Source organism: Typopeltis vanoorti, chromosome 3 (assembly GCF_054136105.1).
Source record: "Typopeltis vanoorti isolate ZY-2024b chromosome 3, IOZ_Tvanoo_1.0, whole genome shotgun sequence".
Taxonomy (NCBI): domain Eukaryota; kingdom Metazoa; phylum Arthropoda; class Arachnida; order Uropygi; family Thelyphonidae; genus Typopeltis; species Typopeltis vanoorti.
The window spans coordinates 108,147,049-108,168,397 of record NC_143551.1 but is presented as its reverse complement, the minus strand read 5'-3'; the positions used below and the strand labels follow the sequence as shown (position 1 = coordinate 108,168,397).

The following is a 21,349-nucleotide window of genomic DNA, read 5'->3' as shown; positions in this document are numbered from 1 at the left end:
CAGGCTTTAGGAAAGGTAGAGGAACTAGAGACCAGATAGCAAACATGAGATGGGTTATGGAAAGAACAAGAGAATTTCAGATGGATGTATTCATCTGTTATTGATTATAAGAAAGCTTTTGATCATGCAGATCAAAACAGCCTGCTGAATGTGATGAGATCAGTGGGAATATCTGAGCGTTTAATTCTCTTGATTAGGCTGTATGACAGCCAAGAAGCTTCAGTAAAAACAGTCTTTGGGGGAAAAAAAAAAAAAAGATGCGGCAGGGTTGTATACTGTTGCCCTATCTTTTTAATATTTATTGTGAATATATTATGAGAATTGCTGACTTAGACAAAGACTCAGCAGGAATTAAGATTGTTGGTAGAGAATAAATAACTGAAATAGAGAGCCAAAGACTTCATTTCGGCGATGCAAAATTATACAAATTAAGTGGGTATTGAATCCAACATTATTTCACAGCTGAATATAGAAACTACAAGAGTTTTGTGCAGTATTTTTTTTATAGAAACTGTAAAAGTTTCGGCGGAACCAAGCATAAGCAACCTTTCAGGACAGAAGCAATTCGTGGTAAAGGTGGAGTAAGATCTGATCACTTTCCTAGTATTTTCCATAAGGTAAAGCACATCTTGCAGACATGTATGATGCTATGCATTATGGAATGGGGATCACTACCCAGAACGGTTTTGACCTTTGTCGAGGCCTCGTCAGTGGGAGCCAGACCCAGATGTAAAATACCCAGGTGATGCAGAAGTCATGCATCACCTGGGTATTTTACATCGAGTTGCCAAAAGGTGTCGCATCTTAAAAGGTACCAAGAATTACTGAAAAAGAGAGCCAAAGGCTTCACTTCGGCAATGCAAAATTATACAAATTAAGTGGATATTGAATCCAACGAGTTGTCCCTGTCCTGAAAGGTTGCTTACGCTTGGATCCATCAAAACTTTTATAATTTCTATATTCAGCTGTATTTCAATATCCACTTACTTTGGAACATAAATAATTTAAGATATGCAGATAATACAACTCTTAGAAGAAACTTAGGAAGATCTGGAGCAGTTGATTTTTTCATTAAGAGGGAAAGCAATAAAGATGGGTTTAATTTATATATCAGCTAGACAAAAGTGATGACTTCTGATAATTTAGATGAATTTATAATTGAAAGTTATGATTTACTGTGGTCCAGAATGAGAAATGATGGTCAACATGAAGATGAAATTAAAAAAAGGATAGCAATGGGAAAAAAAGCTATGTTAAAGTCCATAATTTTTATTATGAAAGATGTTAGTAAGGCCATGAAAGTTAGAATTGTAAAAGCAATGGTATTTCCAGTAGTGATGCACGGATGTGAAAGCTGGATCATTAAGAAGAAAGACAGAAATCAAATTGATTCATTTGAATTATGGATGTGGAGGAGACTATTAAGAATCCAATGGACTGCAAGAATGACTAATAAGAAGGTTTTAGAGAGCATAAAGACAATGATTGTTTAAGTTATTGTACTTTGGGCATATTATTTGAGCAGATGAAGCATTGGAAAAGACAGTTATGTTGAGAGAGAGATTGAGGGCATGAGAAGAAGGCTGCAGAAAAGTTGGATGGACAGCATAAAGGAACTTACAACTACTGAAAGAAAAGACAAGAGGAGATGATGGAGCTTGATGGAGAACCTTAGTTAACAGCTGAATTGGAAATGATTGGATGGCCCATAACAGCAACAATTAAAGTTTTAATATTGTATTCCTGAAGAGGTTTTTGTGACAGAATAATTATCAAAACAACTAGACCTGCTAAGACTATTACACTTTTTTATATAATCTTTATCAAGTAGCTTTATTTTATCCTCCTACATGTTTCGCCAATCTGTTTCTATTGGCATCCTCAGGGAATACAAACTAGTAAGCTAAAATGAAGGTTACGGACTAGGTTATAACCGATGGTTCTAAATCATACAAAAAATTGGTATTGTGCGTGACAATGTGCGTGCCTTGTTAACGTGATTTATTCGTAATGGCTCATGACGTAATTGTTATGAAAGTTCATTTCTTTGATGTTTAATGATCTGATAAAAGTTTTCCAAATTTCTGGTAAAATTAGACCTTGATTCTTGTTTAGGTTTTCAGTTTTACGGACGACTGTAGCTGCTTCTTTAAAGGTTCTTGAATGGTAGTTATCTTCTATGTATGGCATCAGGCTCTTATCCCACTCAATGTGATGGTTAGTAGAGGCAAAGTGGCATGAAAGGCCTGAAATGTCTTGTCTGTTATTTCTGACATATCCTATGTGTTCTTTCTTTCTCGTTTCAAAGCTTCTAAAGAAGCTTCTGTAGCTGCTTCTTTAAAGAACCTTTAAAGAAGCAGCTACAGTCGTCCGTAAAACTGAAAACCTAAACAAGAATCAAGGTCTAATTTTACCAGAAATTTGGAAAACTTTTATCAGATCATTAAACATCAAAGAAATGAACTTTCATAACAATTACGTCATGAGCCATTACGAATAAATCACGTTAACGAGACACACACATTGTCACGCACAATACCAATTTTTTGTATGATTTAGAACCATCGGTTATAACCTAGTCTGTAACCTTCATTTTAGCTTACTAGTTTGTATTCCCTGAGGATGCCAATAGAAACAGATTAGCGAAACATGTAGGAGGATAAAATAAAGCTACTTGATAAAGATTATATAAAAAAGTGTAATAGTCTTATGAATAATTGTCAAGAAAAAATTCACCATAACAACTAGACCTGCTGTTTAATTATTTCTTGTTGTGCCATGTTCATTCCATTAAATTTTAGTATAAGCAAGATAGTGGTTTTGCATCAGACAATGAAATTCATCTATCACCTGAAGACATTCGTAAACATCCATGCCACAGTGAAATGTGAACCTATAGCTTATTGGCTGGAGAGTACTTAGCCATCCAGGTTGGCAAATGATTTCTCATTAAAAAAAAGTCTGGAAAACCACAGCACGAGTATCATTGGTAAGTTGAGGGTAAGCTATTTTGCTGTTAGAGATCAAAGATTTCCATTGCGAAAATATGTTTAGAGGTTCATATGAAATGCAGTTGGTATCCCAACATGTAAGTTTGATTGCTGAAAAACTGGAGTTTTTCAGCAATCAAACTTAGTTTAGGTGTTTGGGGCAGTTTAGGTGTTGAATGTTGTCTCTGCTTTTTAAAGGTTTTGCACAACAACAAAACAATAAAACAAGATATTTGTTAACTGCCTTGTTTTCTCTGGATTTCAAACCCAGCATTTTCAGAGCACAACTACACAGTGTGCCCATTAAGTAATGAGATTGCTTTTTTACAGGACTATACTTTTAATAAAAGTAACGAATGTGTTTATACTTTTGTTCGCTAGAGTGTGTTGTAACCACAAGTGCAACTTTCAAGTTGGGTGATGCAGCAGTTTTCGTGTGCCGACTGTTGAAGTAAGAGTGTATGAGTGGAGCATGTCAGAAGTTGCATCGTGGAGCAAAGAGCTGTGATAAAATTTTATTGTAAATTAGGAAAGACTGCTATAGAAGTATACCAAGACCTGAAAAAAAGTTTATGGCTGTAAGTGTCTGAGCTGTGCACAGCCATTCCACTGGTTTTCAATGTTTAAAGAGGGCAGGGAGTCCCTGGAGAATGAACCACTGTGGACGGCCAGTTTCTGCATGGACAAATAAAAATGTGGTGAAAGCTAGGGAAATTGTTACCCATGACAGGGGAATAACCACTAGACTACTTGCTGTACAGCTGTAAGGAAACAGCCAGATTAATCTTAGAGATTTGTACAAGAGGAAGATTTATTCAAGGTTTGTGCTGCACACGTTGATACACGAACAGAGATAGCACCAGATTGCATGTTGTCAAAATTTCATCCATGCAGTTGATGAAGATCGTGATGTGTTGCAAAGAATTGTCACTAGTGATGAAAGTTGGTGTTTTCAGTTTGATCTGGAAATGAAATGCTAGAACATGGAATAGCATGGAACATCTCCCCAGCAAAAGAAAGCCAGGTTGCAAAAATCATGTGTCAAGACAATGGTCATTTTTTTGATACTTCTGGAGAGGAATCACCTCAGTGTTATGGTTCATCAGAAACAGACAGAAGCTGGTAGCACTATGGCATGAGCTTATTTAGTGGGGATCTCTTGGTGTTCTGATAGCCTTAAACCATACTATGAATACTACAAAGTATATCCATCAGTTTTAGCTGATCAGGCACACTCATTTGTAGTATTGTTTTCCCCTAATGGCATAGGGGTATTCCAGCAGGATAAATGTGGCATTCCACATTGTCAGTATCATTAGAGAATAATTTAGTAAACATGACACCAACTTCTAAGTTGTCTCCAGGTTTGAATCCCATAGAAAATCTCTCTCTGGGATTCAAAGGATTATGTGGATTGAGAGATCTGGGGTTTGTATCCTTTGCACCCAGATTACTACTACTCCTCATCATCAAATTCTTGATTTGTACATCCCTTGAGGGTACATACTAACCTCCGATCAACAATTTTCCCTCCTAATTGATCTGTTATCTGTCAAGATTCCAATATTATTAAATCTTATATTTATGTCTTTTAAGGCACTTTTTACTGTATCAATCCATCTCCATCTTGGTCTTGCTCTGGGTCTTTCCTTGCCAATCTGGCAAAAAAACAGTTGTTTTGCTAATCTTTCCTCTCCCATTCTGTTTAAGTGACTATACCATCTAAGATTAGCTCTACTAACACATTCCTGAATACTAACAATGGCAAGTTCTTTCCTAATATCCACATTTTTAATGTGATACTCTCCTTGATGCCATCTGTTCACTCCGCTAATCATTCTCAGCAATCTCCAGTCTTTGATCAAGTGTTTTATATCTAATCCAGCTCTCAGATCTATAAGTTAAACTTGGTTTGAACACTGTCTTATATATAGCTAACTTTGTGTTTTGACTAATTTATTTCTTATTCCATATAAATTTATTCAGCTTGCTTCCCACCATACCAGCTTTTTTAATTCTGTTGTCTATTTCCTTTTTAATTTACCCTCTTCACTAAAAATTGTGCCTAAATAGCTGAAATGTTTTACTTGTTCCATAGGTTCACCATTCAGGATACAGTTGATGTTTTTAATATTTCTGCCTATTTTCATTGTCTTTGTTTTTTTAATGCTGATTTTCATACCAAATTTATTACAATAGTTCTTCGATTTAGTCAGGGATTCTTGCTGACTTGTACCGGATTCATTCAAAAGTATGACATCATCTGCATAAAGTAAAGAACTAAGATTAACATAACCAATTTTGATATCAAATTTAATACCACTTTCCTTCATGATGTTATCCATATAGATAATGAATAACAGTGGAGATAATATGCACCCTTGTCATACGCCTGTACTCCTTCAAGTCTAAATGCTGACTTAGAGACTATATTTTGTTTGATATAATGTCCAATTTACACCATACAACTGTAGCATTTTGAAGAGTTTTCCTTTTGATACTTGTCATATGCCTTTACTAGATAAACAAAACGTAAATACAAATCCTTGTTATATTCCCAAGATTTCTCGACTATTTGTCTTAAAGTGAGAATCTGATCCTGACAACCTCTATTTGGCCTGAATCCAGCTTGTTCTTCACCAATCTTCCCTTCAATTTTTCTTTGCTGTTTCTCAAGTATACTTGCATACATTTTATCAGGAACTAAGTAGGAAAATACCTCTGTAATTTTTGTTTTATTTTCTTTTGATATTATTTTTTTCTTACCTATGAGAGCTCTGCTCCAATCATCTGGAATTCAACCATCTGACCAGGCCTTCTGAATTAGGCCACTGTAAAACTTTTATACCTCTATATAAATTTTTAGCGCGGCTGAAAAGAGAAATAGGCGGTCCAAAGGAATAATAAAGACTGACCAAACAAACAAGAAAAATAAGTTAAGGAGAAAATTATGCATGGAGACTCGATGATCAGGGGAATTCTTAACGAAAGTCTGATAAAATTGTGTTTTCTGTGTGCAAAAATTCACAATATTAGCCACACCATCTCAATTCCAAATGTTAATTCGAAGGAAATTATTGCCTTGGTTGGTACAAATGATTTGAGAGGTAAGAAGTATTCTATGAGAGAGGATGTAAAAGAGTTGTTAGAAGAGGCAAAATTGAAGAGCGAGAAGGTGAAGATTGTAAGTGCCCTACCATGGTATGATAGAGGCAAACTGAGGAGGAGGGAATTGATGGTCAGAGTCTATATGTAAATTGTGCTGAAGGATTAATGTAGGATTTGTGGATCTGTCAGATGTGTTTGATAGAAAAAAAGATCTGTACAATGCTGATGGACTGCATCTAAATGGTTTTGGTATTAGGTGTCTAGAGCTAGTTTTGTTCACCGAGCATGCTGAAGTGCAAACTTGGGGAAATTTAAGCAATTAGAGTGGAAGCAAATGAGTTTGTGAAGGCACAAACGAGTGCCTTCACACAAATGAATGACCAAGTGAGGAATCTAGTCTCTCAAGCAAAAATATTGAATAAGTTAGTCAATTCAGAAAGTAAAGTAAAGGTGGGGGGCCTAAAGGGATGCTGCAGTTTCTATATACTAATGCCAGAAGTATCAGGAACAAGAGGGAGGAGTTTCTGGCATTGGTTAGTGTAACCTCACCAAAAGCTATAGGCTTGGCTAACAGCAGATGATGTATTTACAGAAATACAATGTGAAGGGTTTAGTATTTTCAGGGAAGATAGGATGGGGGGAGCGGTACTGCTGATGATAGTGGATGAATTGCAGCCAAAAAGAATAGGAGATAGGCAGGAAGATGGTTGTTGATTTGAAGCAGTCTGGTGTGAGATTAAAGCCAGTAATACAAAATATACAGTTAGTTGTTGCTATAGATTAGAGGGTTCTGCAGATGATCTGAAAGACATGCAACAGCAAGTTAATACAGTGAGTATAGGTCATGTGATTATTATGGGGGTGGGTTCAACTATGGAAATAGACTGGAAGGAAGAAAGATCATATGGCAGGAAGGAAATAGAATTTATATACCTACTAAGAGGTAATTACTTAAGGCAGCATGTGATGGAAGAGACTAGGGGTGGGAGAGTATTGGACCCAGTCATAGAATCAGAAGAGCTATCTATAACCAATGTGAAATTAAGTACAGTAATAGTTAATCAAACCCGCGCGGTTAGCCTAGTGGCTTTGCGCTTCGCAACCATATGCCTGGGGAAGGAGTGTCCTAGGTTCGATTCCCTTTGGAGACGTGAGGAGCTGAAGGATCTTCCTCAGCCATAGCCAAGTTAGCCGGTCTTGGGCGTGGGCAGTAGGGTTTTTTCCGCCAGTTTATCTGGTGTTTTTCATCCCGTAAGCAGGCAAACCGGCTCCGTGAACACACAGGGATACAGCCAAGAATACCTTGGGGCATAGGAGTGACCATTCTATCCTCGTAATTCGGTTACGAAATCCAAGCATGCTTGGAAGGTTGTGGGCCTTAAAGGCCTGTTAAAGCCATTGGGATAGATAGAATAGTTAATCAAGGTTATGTAGAGAGCTTGCATGACGATTTAAATAGGCTGTCAGCATGGGCAAAAGATAATTGGTGTCAGTTTAATGTGGAGAAATGTAAAGTTATGCATTTGGGGAAAAATAGATTACAAGCTGTGTATCATATTGATGGTACTTGACTCGACCCAGTCAAAGACGAAGTGGATTTCTTGGTTATGGACAAATGCTTTTATAGTATCAACAGATCTTGCACTCTCATCAGTGTCCTCCATTACTCCCTATTTTGGGTAATTACCTCTTAGTAGCTTTACAAATGGAATTCATAAATGGAATTTGTGACTGCAGAACAGTAAAAAGTACTCAGTGTGCACTCACTGTAGTACTCTGCTGATACATGGCATCCACATCTTTCGCTGAGCTCCCTGTACCTCCTTGTCTGTAGTAAAAACCCAACTATGTATTTGTTAGCCTTTGCCTTACATTAACCAGTTTTAAATGCCATCTCTCTTATACATTCCTCCTGCTTAACTTTTGCTTTAGCTAAGTATTTTCTTTACCAGGTTTCTATCTTAGAGAATCATTATTGAAATTCCACAGATAAGATAATCTTAAAGAATATAGTTTGAGCTTCTTAAGAATATCAAGTAGAAAAGCTATCACTGTTTCTAATAAATGGCCTGTTTCCTCTTCTCTCTTGCAGTACTGTTCTGAAACTAATACTTGAAGGGGAATTGCCTGGCAGAAGTTGCTGCAGTAACTGTGATCCATCTGGTAACAGTTACTACAGTGTTTTAAGGCACAGACTGTTCAGGTATTTAGCTAGGAACATGAGGATAACTTTACTATATATTATTAACCCACATTACTGGATCACAAACCAATTGAGAATTTGTGAAAACTGCAATCTCTGACAAGATTTTGTCATAGTCCAATGCGAAGTGACTTTGGGATGGAATGGAGTACATGGATGCCATGAGAGCATCCATGTACATTGCATTCGGCATCTTGCATAGTGAATTGATAACCTGGGGTTATTAATTTCCAAACCAGCATTTGCAATAGGCGGATGTAGCAGATAATGTTAAATCAGATATGTCTCTACTGTTGGGTTATGCACTATGGATCACATTATTAAGGCATACAATATTTTTTAAGCTGATGTCAAAATAAGGAATGCGATTTATTATGCTTAGTTGCTTTTATAGGTTTGTATAATCTGATCAAGTAAATATACCACTGCCTCCAGTATTATTATTACTACTACATGACACCTCCAGGGAGTCCAAAGACTCATCAAGGGAGGGCACCCACTCTACAACTCTCTCTCCACCAACCACAATGAACCTCAACTACACCAACACCATCTACCACCACTAGTATTTTCACAGAAAATCACAAACATTACATGCCCACAGCGGGATTCGAATCCACATCCTTTTGGCTAGAGTACAGATACACTAGCCACTCAGCCATCCAGGCCAGCAATTAAAATTGGTGTAAATTTTAACATAAGAAAAATTAGTCATATTAAAAATAAACTTATTAATAATTATTAATAGTTGATTGTAAACAGTATGTGTAATCAGAAATAATTTAAGTTGGTTTGGTAACATAGAATAAGAAATGAAAGATGAGCAGAAAAAGGCAGGGAAAGATTCAGAGGCATTTCATGATTCAATGGATCAGTCCAGTTTGGACTTCCTTTGAACACAGTGAAGTTAAGCCTACCAAGTAATAAATGAATTTGGAAGAAATTTCTTTATAAGAAACTAGAAATGGAAGTGAAAGGCTTAGTACAAAAAATCTTTTCTTTTTAGTATAATAGTGCCATCTACATGCCAGAATGTACTCTCTAGCAACTGTTACTGAAACCCTGACAGATCTATATAGCAGACTCAGCAGATTTAATATATTAAATATTAAACTTTTTTTTAGTTATTTTATAGCCTTGTGGCAGTGTTTGTTTCCATAATGTTAGACTGCCAGAAGAACAACTGTTATAGGTTCAGTTCTGTTTGCCAATTTTTCCCTAGGCTTTTTTCCCAGTTAGTTCCTGATTTAGTCAGTATTTGATACAGGAAAGTAGGGATTTTAACCCTGCATCTCAGAAAATATTTGGAACTCTCACTTCAAACAGTAATATGTGTTCAGGTTTAGATACATTATGTGGCAGCAGTTGTTGTGCTGTCACCAGTGAGAGTTTATTTTTCACTTAGTTAGACTATAATAAGTTTAGTTTAATCCTTTATCCAAGTGTGAGCAAACAAAGTTTGCGCCTGAAAGTATCTTCAGGACTGGGGTAAGGTAGTGCAACATCAGGCAGCTCGTTGCAAAGGTGGAGAAAGATCTCATCACTCCTATCTCAGTATCTCCCATAATGCAAAGCACATCTCCTTGCGGATATGTGTAATGCTATGCATTAAGGCAAGGGCCACTACCCATACCGGTTTCGACCTTTATTGAGGTCTTGTCAGTGGGAGCCAGGCCCAGTAGTGGAGATACAAGGCAGAAGCTTATTATAGTCTAACCAAGTGAAAAATAAACTCTCAACATCTTTCTCTGAATCCGGAGTAATTTAATGATAAGGTTGCACACCCTTTGGCAACTCCTATAGGTTAGGATGACCTCTCATTGCTTCTACCTTGTATCTCCACTACTGGGCCTGGCTCCCACTGACGAGACCTCAATAAAGGTCGAAACCGGTATGGGTAGTGGCCCTTGCCTTAATGCATAGCATTACACATATCCGCAAGGAGATGTGCTTTGCATTATGGGCGATACTGAGATAGGAGTGATGAGATCTTTCTCCACCTTTGCAACGAGTTGCCTGATGTTGCACTACTTACCCCAGTCCTGAAGATACTTTCAGGCACAAACTGTGTTTGCTCACACTTGGATAAAGGATTAAACTAAACTTGTCACCAGTGAAACCTTCAGCTAATTTCTGAAGTTAAACTAAGAAAGCTTTACCCACTCCCACATGGGGAATAAAAGTCATTAAAGGATTTATTTATTTTTGTCAAACTAATTTGAATATCATTGGGAACACATATTATCTTAATTTGCAAAATGTCTTAAATTCTCCACACGATAACTTAATTTCAGATGATACATTTTGAATTATGCATATTTATATATGTACATACAAACATGCCAACCTCTCTGCAACAAACGCCACAATCTGAGCTCTCCATTATCCTTAACCCTGAACTTCTCTTGGACATCTCAGAAGCTTCTGTGCAAAGAATTCCAAAAAATAAAAAATAAGCACATCAAAAAGTATGACATTCTGAAATTCAACCGCTTCATAGTGTAGTGAATCTATCTTCGAAAAGTCTCAGTGAAGATGCCATCAGCACCCTAAGCCTTCGCCACAACTTTGGTGTCACACTGAAAAAGTGCTTTTGCTAGATATAATGTACAACATAGAATGCAGAATCTGTCGCTTAGCTCTGAAAATAGCCCACAACATCAGACTTGACATTGCTAATATCCTCTGCTAGTCGTCACCTCCAAAAAAAGTCATTTATCTTTTGGTCAGCTTGCTGCTCTCAGAAAGTTATGGAACGATAAAAGTATTGTCATCACCACAGCGGATAAGGGTAATGCCACAGTCGTCCACTATGGAATATAATCGAAAAATACATACCGCATTTGCTCAAATATAACTCGCCCTTTTCTCCCCAAAATTAAAGTTAAAAAATTGCGGTGCGAGATATATGCGGGGATTTTTGGAAACTAAAGTTTTTCAAGAAAATAAATCGAGTTTTATAATTATATCATCAGTATTCATTATAATTTATAATTGCTCACATTATTTATAAAATGTGAATGCATTTGAATTTTAATTATCAACATTATTTAAGCAATCGGCCGCTCACCTTCACATGATATATTTGATTCTTTAGCGACAACACTTTTGTAAATAAATTAAAACAGTCATCTACCCAAATGGCATCATCTTTGCTCCCATCCAGGGCACTAGAGATGCCGGTTTTTAAAAAAATCTTGACAATTATTTCTGGCAAAATCATTCCCAAGTTCTCAAAATCCACTTGCACAACAGTTCTAATGATGGTCTCTTAATCTTCCCTGCTGGAATCTGGTCGTAGCTGCCGGCTGCCATCCACTCCTTGTAGAATCTAAACCTCATCTCAATTCACTGTTCCATCGCCACGCAATCAAAGATCGAGTTGAAGTCAATGCTGTCACTCCCACATTTCTTCTGTTGGTTGCTTCCATCTCTATGCATGTGATTGGTGCAGCAAAAAAATAGCCAGGTCTTTAAAAAAGTACAACCTCTACACAGTTTTTAAGCCCCATTGGAAACTTGCTACCATTATCTGTTTCACCAAAGATCAGCTCCCTCCTCTCTCATTGCCTGTAGAACATGGTACTTTATATACTTGCAAATTTGCAATATACTTGCTTTATATACTTTATAAACCAACTTGCAAGATGTTGCAAGTTGGTTTACTTTGGACAGACAGGTAGATCAGCGACAATCCATTTAGAACACAAATCATACATCTGCAATCATGACTATGGTCAGTCTGGCCTTGCAGACCTTTTATTGGATACAACCGACAGGATGTCCTGGAAGAAAAACAGCATGCTCCACCATAGTAAATTTAAAAAGGAAAGTCTGTTTTTAGAATTTGCAGTGGCACTCAGAAATCAACCAAATTTAAATAAATACAGATTCATAAAACTTCACAAAATTTGGGAAACAATAATTGTCAGAGGTCCCACTTTACATCGTAGGCCATCTACAAATGCCCATAGAGGGTATACCACTTAGCTAGGACCTTACTCACCAAGTGTTTCATTTAGTATTGTGTTTTTGTGTGTGTGTGTTACAAGAGTTATTTGTAATTCCTGAAGATGTCTCAGCAACTGAGACAAAATATTGGAAGCATTAAAATTAGTTTTTAATCCTTTCCTAGTGCTGTAAATATTCCATTAAACCTCCAACATTATGTCCTCGCAGCACTTAAGCCTTAACACATGGAACTAACATATAGATTGCCTATATGTTTTAGGATTCAGTGCAGGAAGGGGGAGCATAAAGGGTTTGCTGTGCTGACACTAACCATGTACTCCTGTTTTCACCTTAAAGTTACAAACTTCGTTTGAGATAATGGGGATGGATTCCTGTACCCCCCCCCCCATCGGTAGACCACCCAAGATTTACTAAGCAGGGAACATGCAATCACAAAACTTTTGTTAGCACTATTGAAACCATTCAGAGATACCCATTCTTCCCATATAGAGAGTACAAATGGACTTTATCTCAGAGATGAAAAATCTATTTCTCAAGCAATGAAATCATAAGTAGTGAAACAACAATGACAATTTTGATATCATTGTTATTTCACTTATTTGGTTTTAGTTATTTTGTACAACACAAAATGGTTATTAAATATCACATTTAATAGTATCAAGGTTATCATTGCCATGATGATAATTTAAATCACATCATGTATTACTGAAATATTTTATTATACTCTGTTATTTTACTTATTTAACCTATCATCACTCTAGTGATAGCCTTCCTAATACCAGGCTAAAATTTTTCATGAAATAATTGCATAAAATTGATATTCATTAACTGTTTTCATTATGTCTTCACCTTATGTTTTGATAAATTTTTGAATAAGGAAAAATGCATCAACTGCTTTACAGGCTTTTCTTCCTCTTTTCTCTCTCTCTCTGTATCACTTTTTGCTTTTGGCATGATCTCGTTTTTATTATTATTACATGACACCTCTAGGGAGTCCAAAGGCTCATTGAGGGAAGGCACCTGCTCTACAACTTTAACCGTCGTTTTAAAGACAGTTATTTTCTACTGCTCTCATTTGTGATGCTAGCATAAGTTTTTGAATGTTTTGTGATTTAGTCTTGTATAGAACAGAAGCAAAACAGAATGGAGTCAAATAGTTGTGTGTCAAAACATGACAGAAATAATTCCCAGGAGGCTTGATGCAGGAGATGTATATCATGGCTTCAAGTGGGACAGTTAACTTTTTTTGTAAAGATTTTGTAAAATAAAGAACATTTACTGTTGATTATGGTGGAGTTCAGTGAAAGCTGTCCATTTGATGAACCATTCCTGGTTGCTTCTGGAGATTATAGGATCTCTTGCTACCGTCCTCTTAAATGTTATGGCCCAACTGTCTATAATAAGTTCTTTCAGCTTTATTATGGCCATCAAGCTAAAATTTTGTGTTGGGGGGGGGAAGCAGGTATTGCATTATGTAGTTCTGTAAAGAGGGCCAGCCTGGATTGCCCAACCATGCCTTGGTCTATTGCCATAAAATAAATTGAAAACTGATGATCCTCTCTGTTGCATTTCATTCAAATAACTTAGTTTTTCAAAGAATCCTCTGAATCTATCCTATACCAACCAAAATCTAAGCTGCTCATTCCTTGAGAAGTTATGTCATTAGAAATCCACACATCTGATTTGAATCCCACATTTTTTAAAATATTTTTTTAGTCAAATTTCTTACTATCCAAGGTTGACACAGAGAAGTATATATGGTTATTGTCAGAACAGCAAAATTTAAAAATGGCTTCTTGTATTCTCTCCATCCCCCCACCCAAATCTTTGAATAATAGTTAGTATGTGCACGCTATCTATATGTTTGTTTAATGGTTTTTCTTGGCTATGCTCTGGTGAATGGAATAAATGTAAATATTAGTTTCATAAATTTAATATTTAACTATTATCCCCTATCTCATCCATTAAACCTACAAATCAATCCAAAATACCCACCAAACATCAAAGCTCTAATGATGTTTTAAAAAAAGTCAGATTTTAGAAGATAAGCATAAGATCTGAGCTTGAAGTCAAAATCATTGCTTTCTGTAGTGCTAATAGAACAGTCATAGTTTCCTCCATCGTACCAGTTTACTAGGCATTAACAGACATATTAACTTTATTTTTAATATATGTATGTGTACTATTCACCTTGAATACAAATGGATTCTATTAATCTGTTTTGAGTTATTAAAATAAAAAAATTAGAAAAAACATTTCATTGAAGAACAAGTACGGTACTAAAAATGAAAAACTAGAAATATTGTTTAAGAGTAAAATGAAATATGTTTATCGCCCATATGATCAAGGCATTGAAAGGATTTGTGTAATGTATAAATTTAATCTTTTACTCCTTTGTAGTGCTACAGTTCAGAATTATATCTAATAAGGACTGATTCATGCTTAACTCGTAGGCTGTGGTTCTTGGTTCAAGAATATCTTATTGGTTCTTACAGATTTTTTCACTTAATGTCTTTCACAGAGCAATCACCCAAGACTTATCATTCCGCAGGTACTTGAATGATCTTTATACACTGGAACTCCGTCAGTACTCCAATGTTATGACATGGGACATCCCACTCTATTGTGGGCAGCCTCCACCTCCAAGAGAGTCACACACTGCTGTGGCTTACCATGGAAAAAATAGTAAGAGATCTAGGTTAATCATCTATGGTGGTATGAGTGGTTGTCGGCTTGGAGATCTCTGGCAGTTAGAAGTCGGTAAGTTTGGTATTGAAAGATAGTTGTGTTTTGCAAGATAAGATATGTTAATTTTATTCACTGACTTGTATGTTATAATTTTTCATCTAAAATTGTTATTCAAGAAAGTCTTTAATTTTTGAAGTTAAGCACACATGCATGTGCACACACACAATATTTAGTTTTGCCATCTGGTTATTTTTTACTATTATTTTTCAAATACATACTTTATTGATGATTAAAAAATAATTGTGTGTTGGTATAGATATATTGTCAAACCTTCACTATAACAAACTCGCTCCCTATAACACACTACTGAAAAGTCCCAATCACAGCTCTGTCGGTGCAATGCTATGCTAAAAGGCGTTCACCATATCAAGTTGTTCATTATAACAGACTGTTTGTGTGAACTCTGCAAATTTGCTTTGAAAGTCAACTGTTATTGTTTTTTTGTTCAAAATGTTCAGAGATGGAAATCAGTGTTATGGCTCTTTATATGATTGCAGAGGCCTAGTCTATACATTCATATTAATTGAGGAATAATTATTATTGTTTATTTATAAAATAGGAGAAATAAGATATATATTTAGACACTATCCATACAGCATCTCTATCATTCTCTGACCTACATTCCACTGTATGTTCTCGGTGGGCCTTTTTGAAAGTACATCAAAATAAGTATACAGAAAATTGATTTTTCTCTGGTATTTAATAACTCAGCCATTTTACTTGATTTCTTCATCATTATCATCACATTTTGATATACAGGTAATCCTCGTATAGCGCAGATGTTAGGTTCCATAGAAATGGCGCGTTATATAAATTGCGTTATGTGAGACTCAGATCACATAGAAAAAGTAGGGTTATGTTCCGAAATCGTTTTTGTTTAAAATTATATAAACAGCAATGACATATCCAACACAAATATATTTTTATTTAATTCAGGTAATTCATAAGTTAAGAAAACATATAAACTATGAAACAAATACATAGTATAAACTTATAAAATTACCAATTGTACGTAAACTTCATTACACATAATGCATAAATGTTTTAGGCAAAATAAAATAAAGTGCATATTTTTATCATTAATGTTTTCAGAAATGTTCTTTATTTATGAGTGGCCGGACATGGTCATCACTTGAAATCTCTTGGACATCATTTGTATAATTCTCATTGCATACTTCAGCTGGTTTAGTTATCAAGAATTCAGTAATAAGACCTTGCTTAACACTATGCTGCAATTTTTTATTAAGCTCATAATATGGAGTTAAACAAATATCCAATTGTCTTGTGAATTTTCCCGAGTGCTCCATTGAGGGATCATTTTACGGATAATGATCCCTCGATGCAGCGCTCGGGAAAATTCATAAGACAATTGTGAATTTCTTGAGAATTAACTTTCTTGCCAAGTCCAATCCTTCTGCTAATTTCTTTAAACTGAATTCGTTAATGGATTCATCACAATCAGCATCTTCGACAGAACTTTCCTCACCATTTCATTCAACGTCATCTATTAATTGTACCAGTTCCTTCTCATTTAAATCTATTTTCCCATTAATTAATTCACTAATTTTGTTTTCAACCATATCGCAAAAGGCCATTACTATAAAAATAAATTTTTACATAAAAAAGCATTACATATTGTATATAACTCACCAGAAAACAGCTCAGCTTGAGATTAACACACACGATTTTTAATGCACTTTCCTGGCAGAAAACGGAGACAACAATTGACATACATGTGTGCATGTATGTCAATTGTTGGGTTAAAGGGTATTTTCTCTAATATAAATTCACTACTTATAACTACATGTGGGATACGGGCAGATGCAAATTTAACGAAGATAAAATTTGATTTTTAAGTGAAAAATATATAAAAAGATAAAGGGTTACTACAATTTGTAGACGGTGTTATATCAAAATCGTGTTGTATAAGCACTGCGTTATATGAAGGTTACCTGTATATATTTATTGTCATCCTCAAGGAATGCACAGAATATTATGATAGTATGATATGATTTAAGTTTACATTATTATTACTTTCATCCTATCATCTATTTTCTTCCAAATTATGGCAACTCTTCTATTTTTGGCTTAGGCACTGTTAACTGCAACAGTCTCCCTAGATCTGTTTCCTATTTCTGACATCAATTTTGATAACCTCTAATTTTGAATGGTAACAGTATCACATCATTAGTACCATCATTTTTCATATTATTCTGCCACTGATGCCATCTGTTCTGCCATTAATTTTTCTCAGAACTCTCATGTATGCAGTCCTTGATTTTATTTCTAACCCAGCTCGCAGACCTATAAGTTAATTTATGTTGGAACTATCTTGTATATAGCTAGCTTAATCTTTCTGCTAGTTTATATTTCATATTAATTATATATTTATATGGAATGTAAATGTCATATAAATCTCATTTTAGGTCATACCATAAGTAATGTCATTTCTAGAATGAAGTTTTGAAAGAATATAAAAGATAAGTCACTTGCTAATTTAATCAAGTATATATTCTCCATTTGAATCAATAATGCTATGCCAATGTTGTGAAAGCTTCATAATGCCATTTCTATGGAATTCAGGAGATTTGGAGGCAAAGAAGTCGCATAGGTTCAGTTTCAGTGCCTTTAATGTATCGTATTGTTTTTCATTAATGAAATATAATAAATTTAGTTTAATCCTTTATCCAAGTGTGAGCAAACAAAGTTTGCGCCTGAAAGTATCTTCAGGACTGGGGTAAGGTGGTACAACACCAGGGCACTCCTTGCAAAGGTGGAGCAAGCTACCAACACTCCTATCTCAGTATCTCCCATAATGCAAAACACATCTCCTTGCGGATATGTCTAATGTTATGCATTAAGGGAAGGGCCATAACCCAGACTAGTTTCGACCTTTATTGAGGTCTCTTCAGTGGGAGCCAGGCCCAAGTGGAGATACCAGGCAGAAGCATTAGCAGGTCATCTCTACCTATAGGAGTTACCAAATGGTGTGCCACCCTTTTTTAATAAATTACTCTGGATTTAGAGAAAGATGTTGAAAGTTTATTTTTCACTTGGTTAGAGTATAATAAATTTAGTTTAATCCTTTATCCAAGTGTGAGCAAACAAAGTTTGCGCCTGAAAGTATCTTCAGGACTGGGGTAAGGTGGTTTTCCACACTTGGATAATCCTTTATCCACACTTGGATAAAGGATTAAACTAAATTTATTATACTCTAACCAAGTGAAAAATAAACTTTCAACATCTTTCTCTAAATCCAGAGTAATTTATTAAAAAAGGGTGGCACACCATTTGGCAACTCCTATAGGTAGAGATGACCTGCTAATGCTTCCGCGTGGTATCTCCACTTGGGCCTGGCCCCCACTGAAGAGACCGCAATAAAGGTCGAAACTAGTCTGGGTTGTGACCCTTACCTTAATGCATAACATTAGACATATCTGCAAGGAGATGTGTTTTGCATTATGGGAGATACTGAGATAGGAGTGTTGGTAGCTTGCTCCACCTTTGCAAGGAGTGCCCTGGTGTTGTACCACCTTACCCCAGTCCTGAAGTTCCTTTCAGGCGCAAACTTTGTTTGCTCACACTTGGATAAAGGATTAAACTAAATTTATTATACTCTAACCAAGTGAAAAATAAACTTTCATCATTAATGAAATGTTGCATACTTCAAAATGAATAGTAATCTGAAGTGCAAGATCAGGAGAATACGGAGGATGTGGAAGCTCTTCCCAGCTGAGTTCCTCAATCATGGTTCTCTGGTCATTCGAGAATGACCAGAGAACACTTCTTTTCTTTCAGTTTTTCATTCAATCGATTGAGTTGTTCACAGTATTAAGTTGTTTGGTTTTGTGGTGAGAGTTATAATACCAGCCATATCCCACCAGACGCTTAACAAAAACTTCTGAGAGTGAAGGTCTTGTTTGGCTGAGGTTTGGCCTGTTTCCCTGAATGAGCCCACTTGCCTTCAACACGTAACATTCTTATAAAGTATTCACTTTTCATCACCAGTGACTACATGACTCAAAATTGGAGATTGAACCTCTCAAGCAGTGCAGATGTTGACGCGGTCTTCAATTGTTTGTCAGTTCATGAGGAACCCCACTTGCCGAGCTTAGATGCTATTCCATGGAAATGGATGGTCAATGACAGTGAATTAAGATCTTTTGCACTAAATCTTTAACAATTGCATTGGCATTTCTTGCAATAGCAGCTTCCCGCATATCATTATTGAGCATGACAGGGCACCCAGAGCGAGGGGAGTCTTTCAAGCTAAAGTCTCCTTGTCTAAATTTTTGGAACCATCGCTGGCACTTTCACACATTCAAAACATTATTGCCATATACTTCTTGCACAGTATTTACAGTGTTATCAGCATCGTTGCCTTTTTTGAACTCACAAAGCATGATGTGCCTAATGTGCTCTTCAGTGACCTCCATGGTAATAAAGGGTTATTTAAACAATAACTTATGTATGATGTTCTTGGAAGGTGGAATTCCTTAGAATGAGGCCCCCTCAGCTTAGCGATACTTATGAAGTTTAAAAATTTGTGTTTAGACAACTAAGACATGTTTGAACAAGTACAGTATAAAAAAACAACATTACTTTTTGATGACCTGATTTTAGAATTGGAGATAGCAAACTTAGCTCTTTGCTTTATGCAGATTATGTTGTACTTCTGTACACATCCAGTGCAAGTCTCCAGGGTTATCCAACAAAATTGCATAACAACTGTAACAAATTTGGCATGAAAATCGGCAATAAAAAGATCATAACCATGAAAATAGGCAGGAACATAGAAAACTTCAGGTGCATTCTCAATAGAGAAACACTACAGAACAAGTAAAATACTTCAGCTATTTAGGCACAGTTTTAGTGAAGATGGCAAATTAAATTTGGAAATAGATAGTAGAATAAGTAAAGCTGGTATTGTGGGGAGTCAGTTCAATAAATTTATATGGAATAAGAGAGAAATAAGCCAAAACATTAAACTAGGTATACAAAACAGTGTTCAAACCAGTTTTTAAGTTATGGTTCTGAGAATTGATTAGAAATAAAACACTTGATCAAAGACTAGAAACCACAGATACGAGGGTTCTAAGAAAAATCAGGTAAGTGAATAGATGGCATTAATGGCAGAATCATATTAGAAATCAACTTGACACCATTAGCATTCAAGAATATTTGTGCAGGGCTACTCTAAGGTGGTTTAAGTGACCATCACCTAAACAGAATGGTTGATGAAAGGTTAGCAAAACAAGTGTTTGATGCCATGGTGACCAGGAAAAGACCCAGAGGAAGATCAAGATCTATGTTGATTGATTCAGTCAGAAGTGCCTTAGAAGAATGACGTTAGATATGACAATATTGGAGGCTGACAAGTAATATACTAATTTGGAGGAAAATTGTTGTCGGGAGATCATCATCATCAAATTCCTACCTGATAGTACTACATGAAAAAATTATATCATTACTAACTTCCTATCTACAATTTTCCTCCAAATCAGTTTTTTACTTGTCAAGACTCCAACATTATCAGATCTTATATTTCTATCGTCTAAGGCACTTTGTACCATATCAATCCACCTATATCTTGGTCTTCCTCTGGGTCGTTTTGCTGCCAACCTGGCAGAAAACACTTGTTTTGCTAATCTTTCCTCGTCCATTCTGTTTAGATGACCTACCACCTGAGATTAGCTCTGCTAACGCATTCCTGGATGATGACAATGTCAAGTTCTTTCCTAATATCCTCATTTTTAATATGATATTGCCATTGATGCCATCTGTTCACGCCTCTAATCTTTCTCAGGACTCTCATATCTGTGGTCTCTGGTCTTTGGTCAAGTGTTTTACTTCTGACCCAGCTCTCAGATCCATAAGTTAAAATTGGTTTGAACACTGTCTTGTATACAGCTAATTTAGTGTAGCGACTAATTTCTCTCTTATTCCATATGAATTTATTCAATTGACTTCCCACCATACCAGCTTTGCTGATTCTGTTGTCTATTTCTATATTTAATTTACCATCTTCAGTAAAAATCGTGCCTAAGTAGCTGAAATGTTTTACTTGTTCCACAGGTTCTCCATTCACAACACAGTTGACATTTTCAATGATTCTGCCTATTTTCATTGTCGTTGTCTTTTTATTGCTGACCTTCATACCATATCTATTACAACAGCTATTCAATTTAGTCAGAGAATCTTGCAGACTTGTAGCGGATTTATTTAGAAGTATGACATTGTCCGCATAAAGCAAAGAGCTGACATTAACATCTCCAATTTCGATATCATGTTTAATACCACTTTCCTTCATAATATGATCCATATAGAT

General features: G+C 35.9%; 1 protein-coding gene across 2 annotated transcripts in view; it reads left to right on the top strand.

Annotated features, from left to right (window-relative positions):
* Positions 1 to 21,349, top strand: part of Hcf (Host cell factor) — a 502,792-nt gene that overhangs the window by 54,341 nt on the left and 427,102 nt on the right. The window contains exon 3 of one of the 2 annotated variants that reach the window (XM_090390794.1): positions 14,825 to 15,033. In XM_090390794.1, the coding sequence (XP_090246920.1) occupies positions 14,825 to 15,033 (209 nt within the window). Of the gene's footprint in view, positions 1 to 14,794; positions 15,034 to 21,349 lie in introns of both variants that reach the window. The other variant, XM_090390792.1, reaches the window with a different exon arrangement.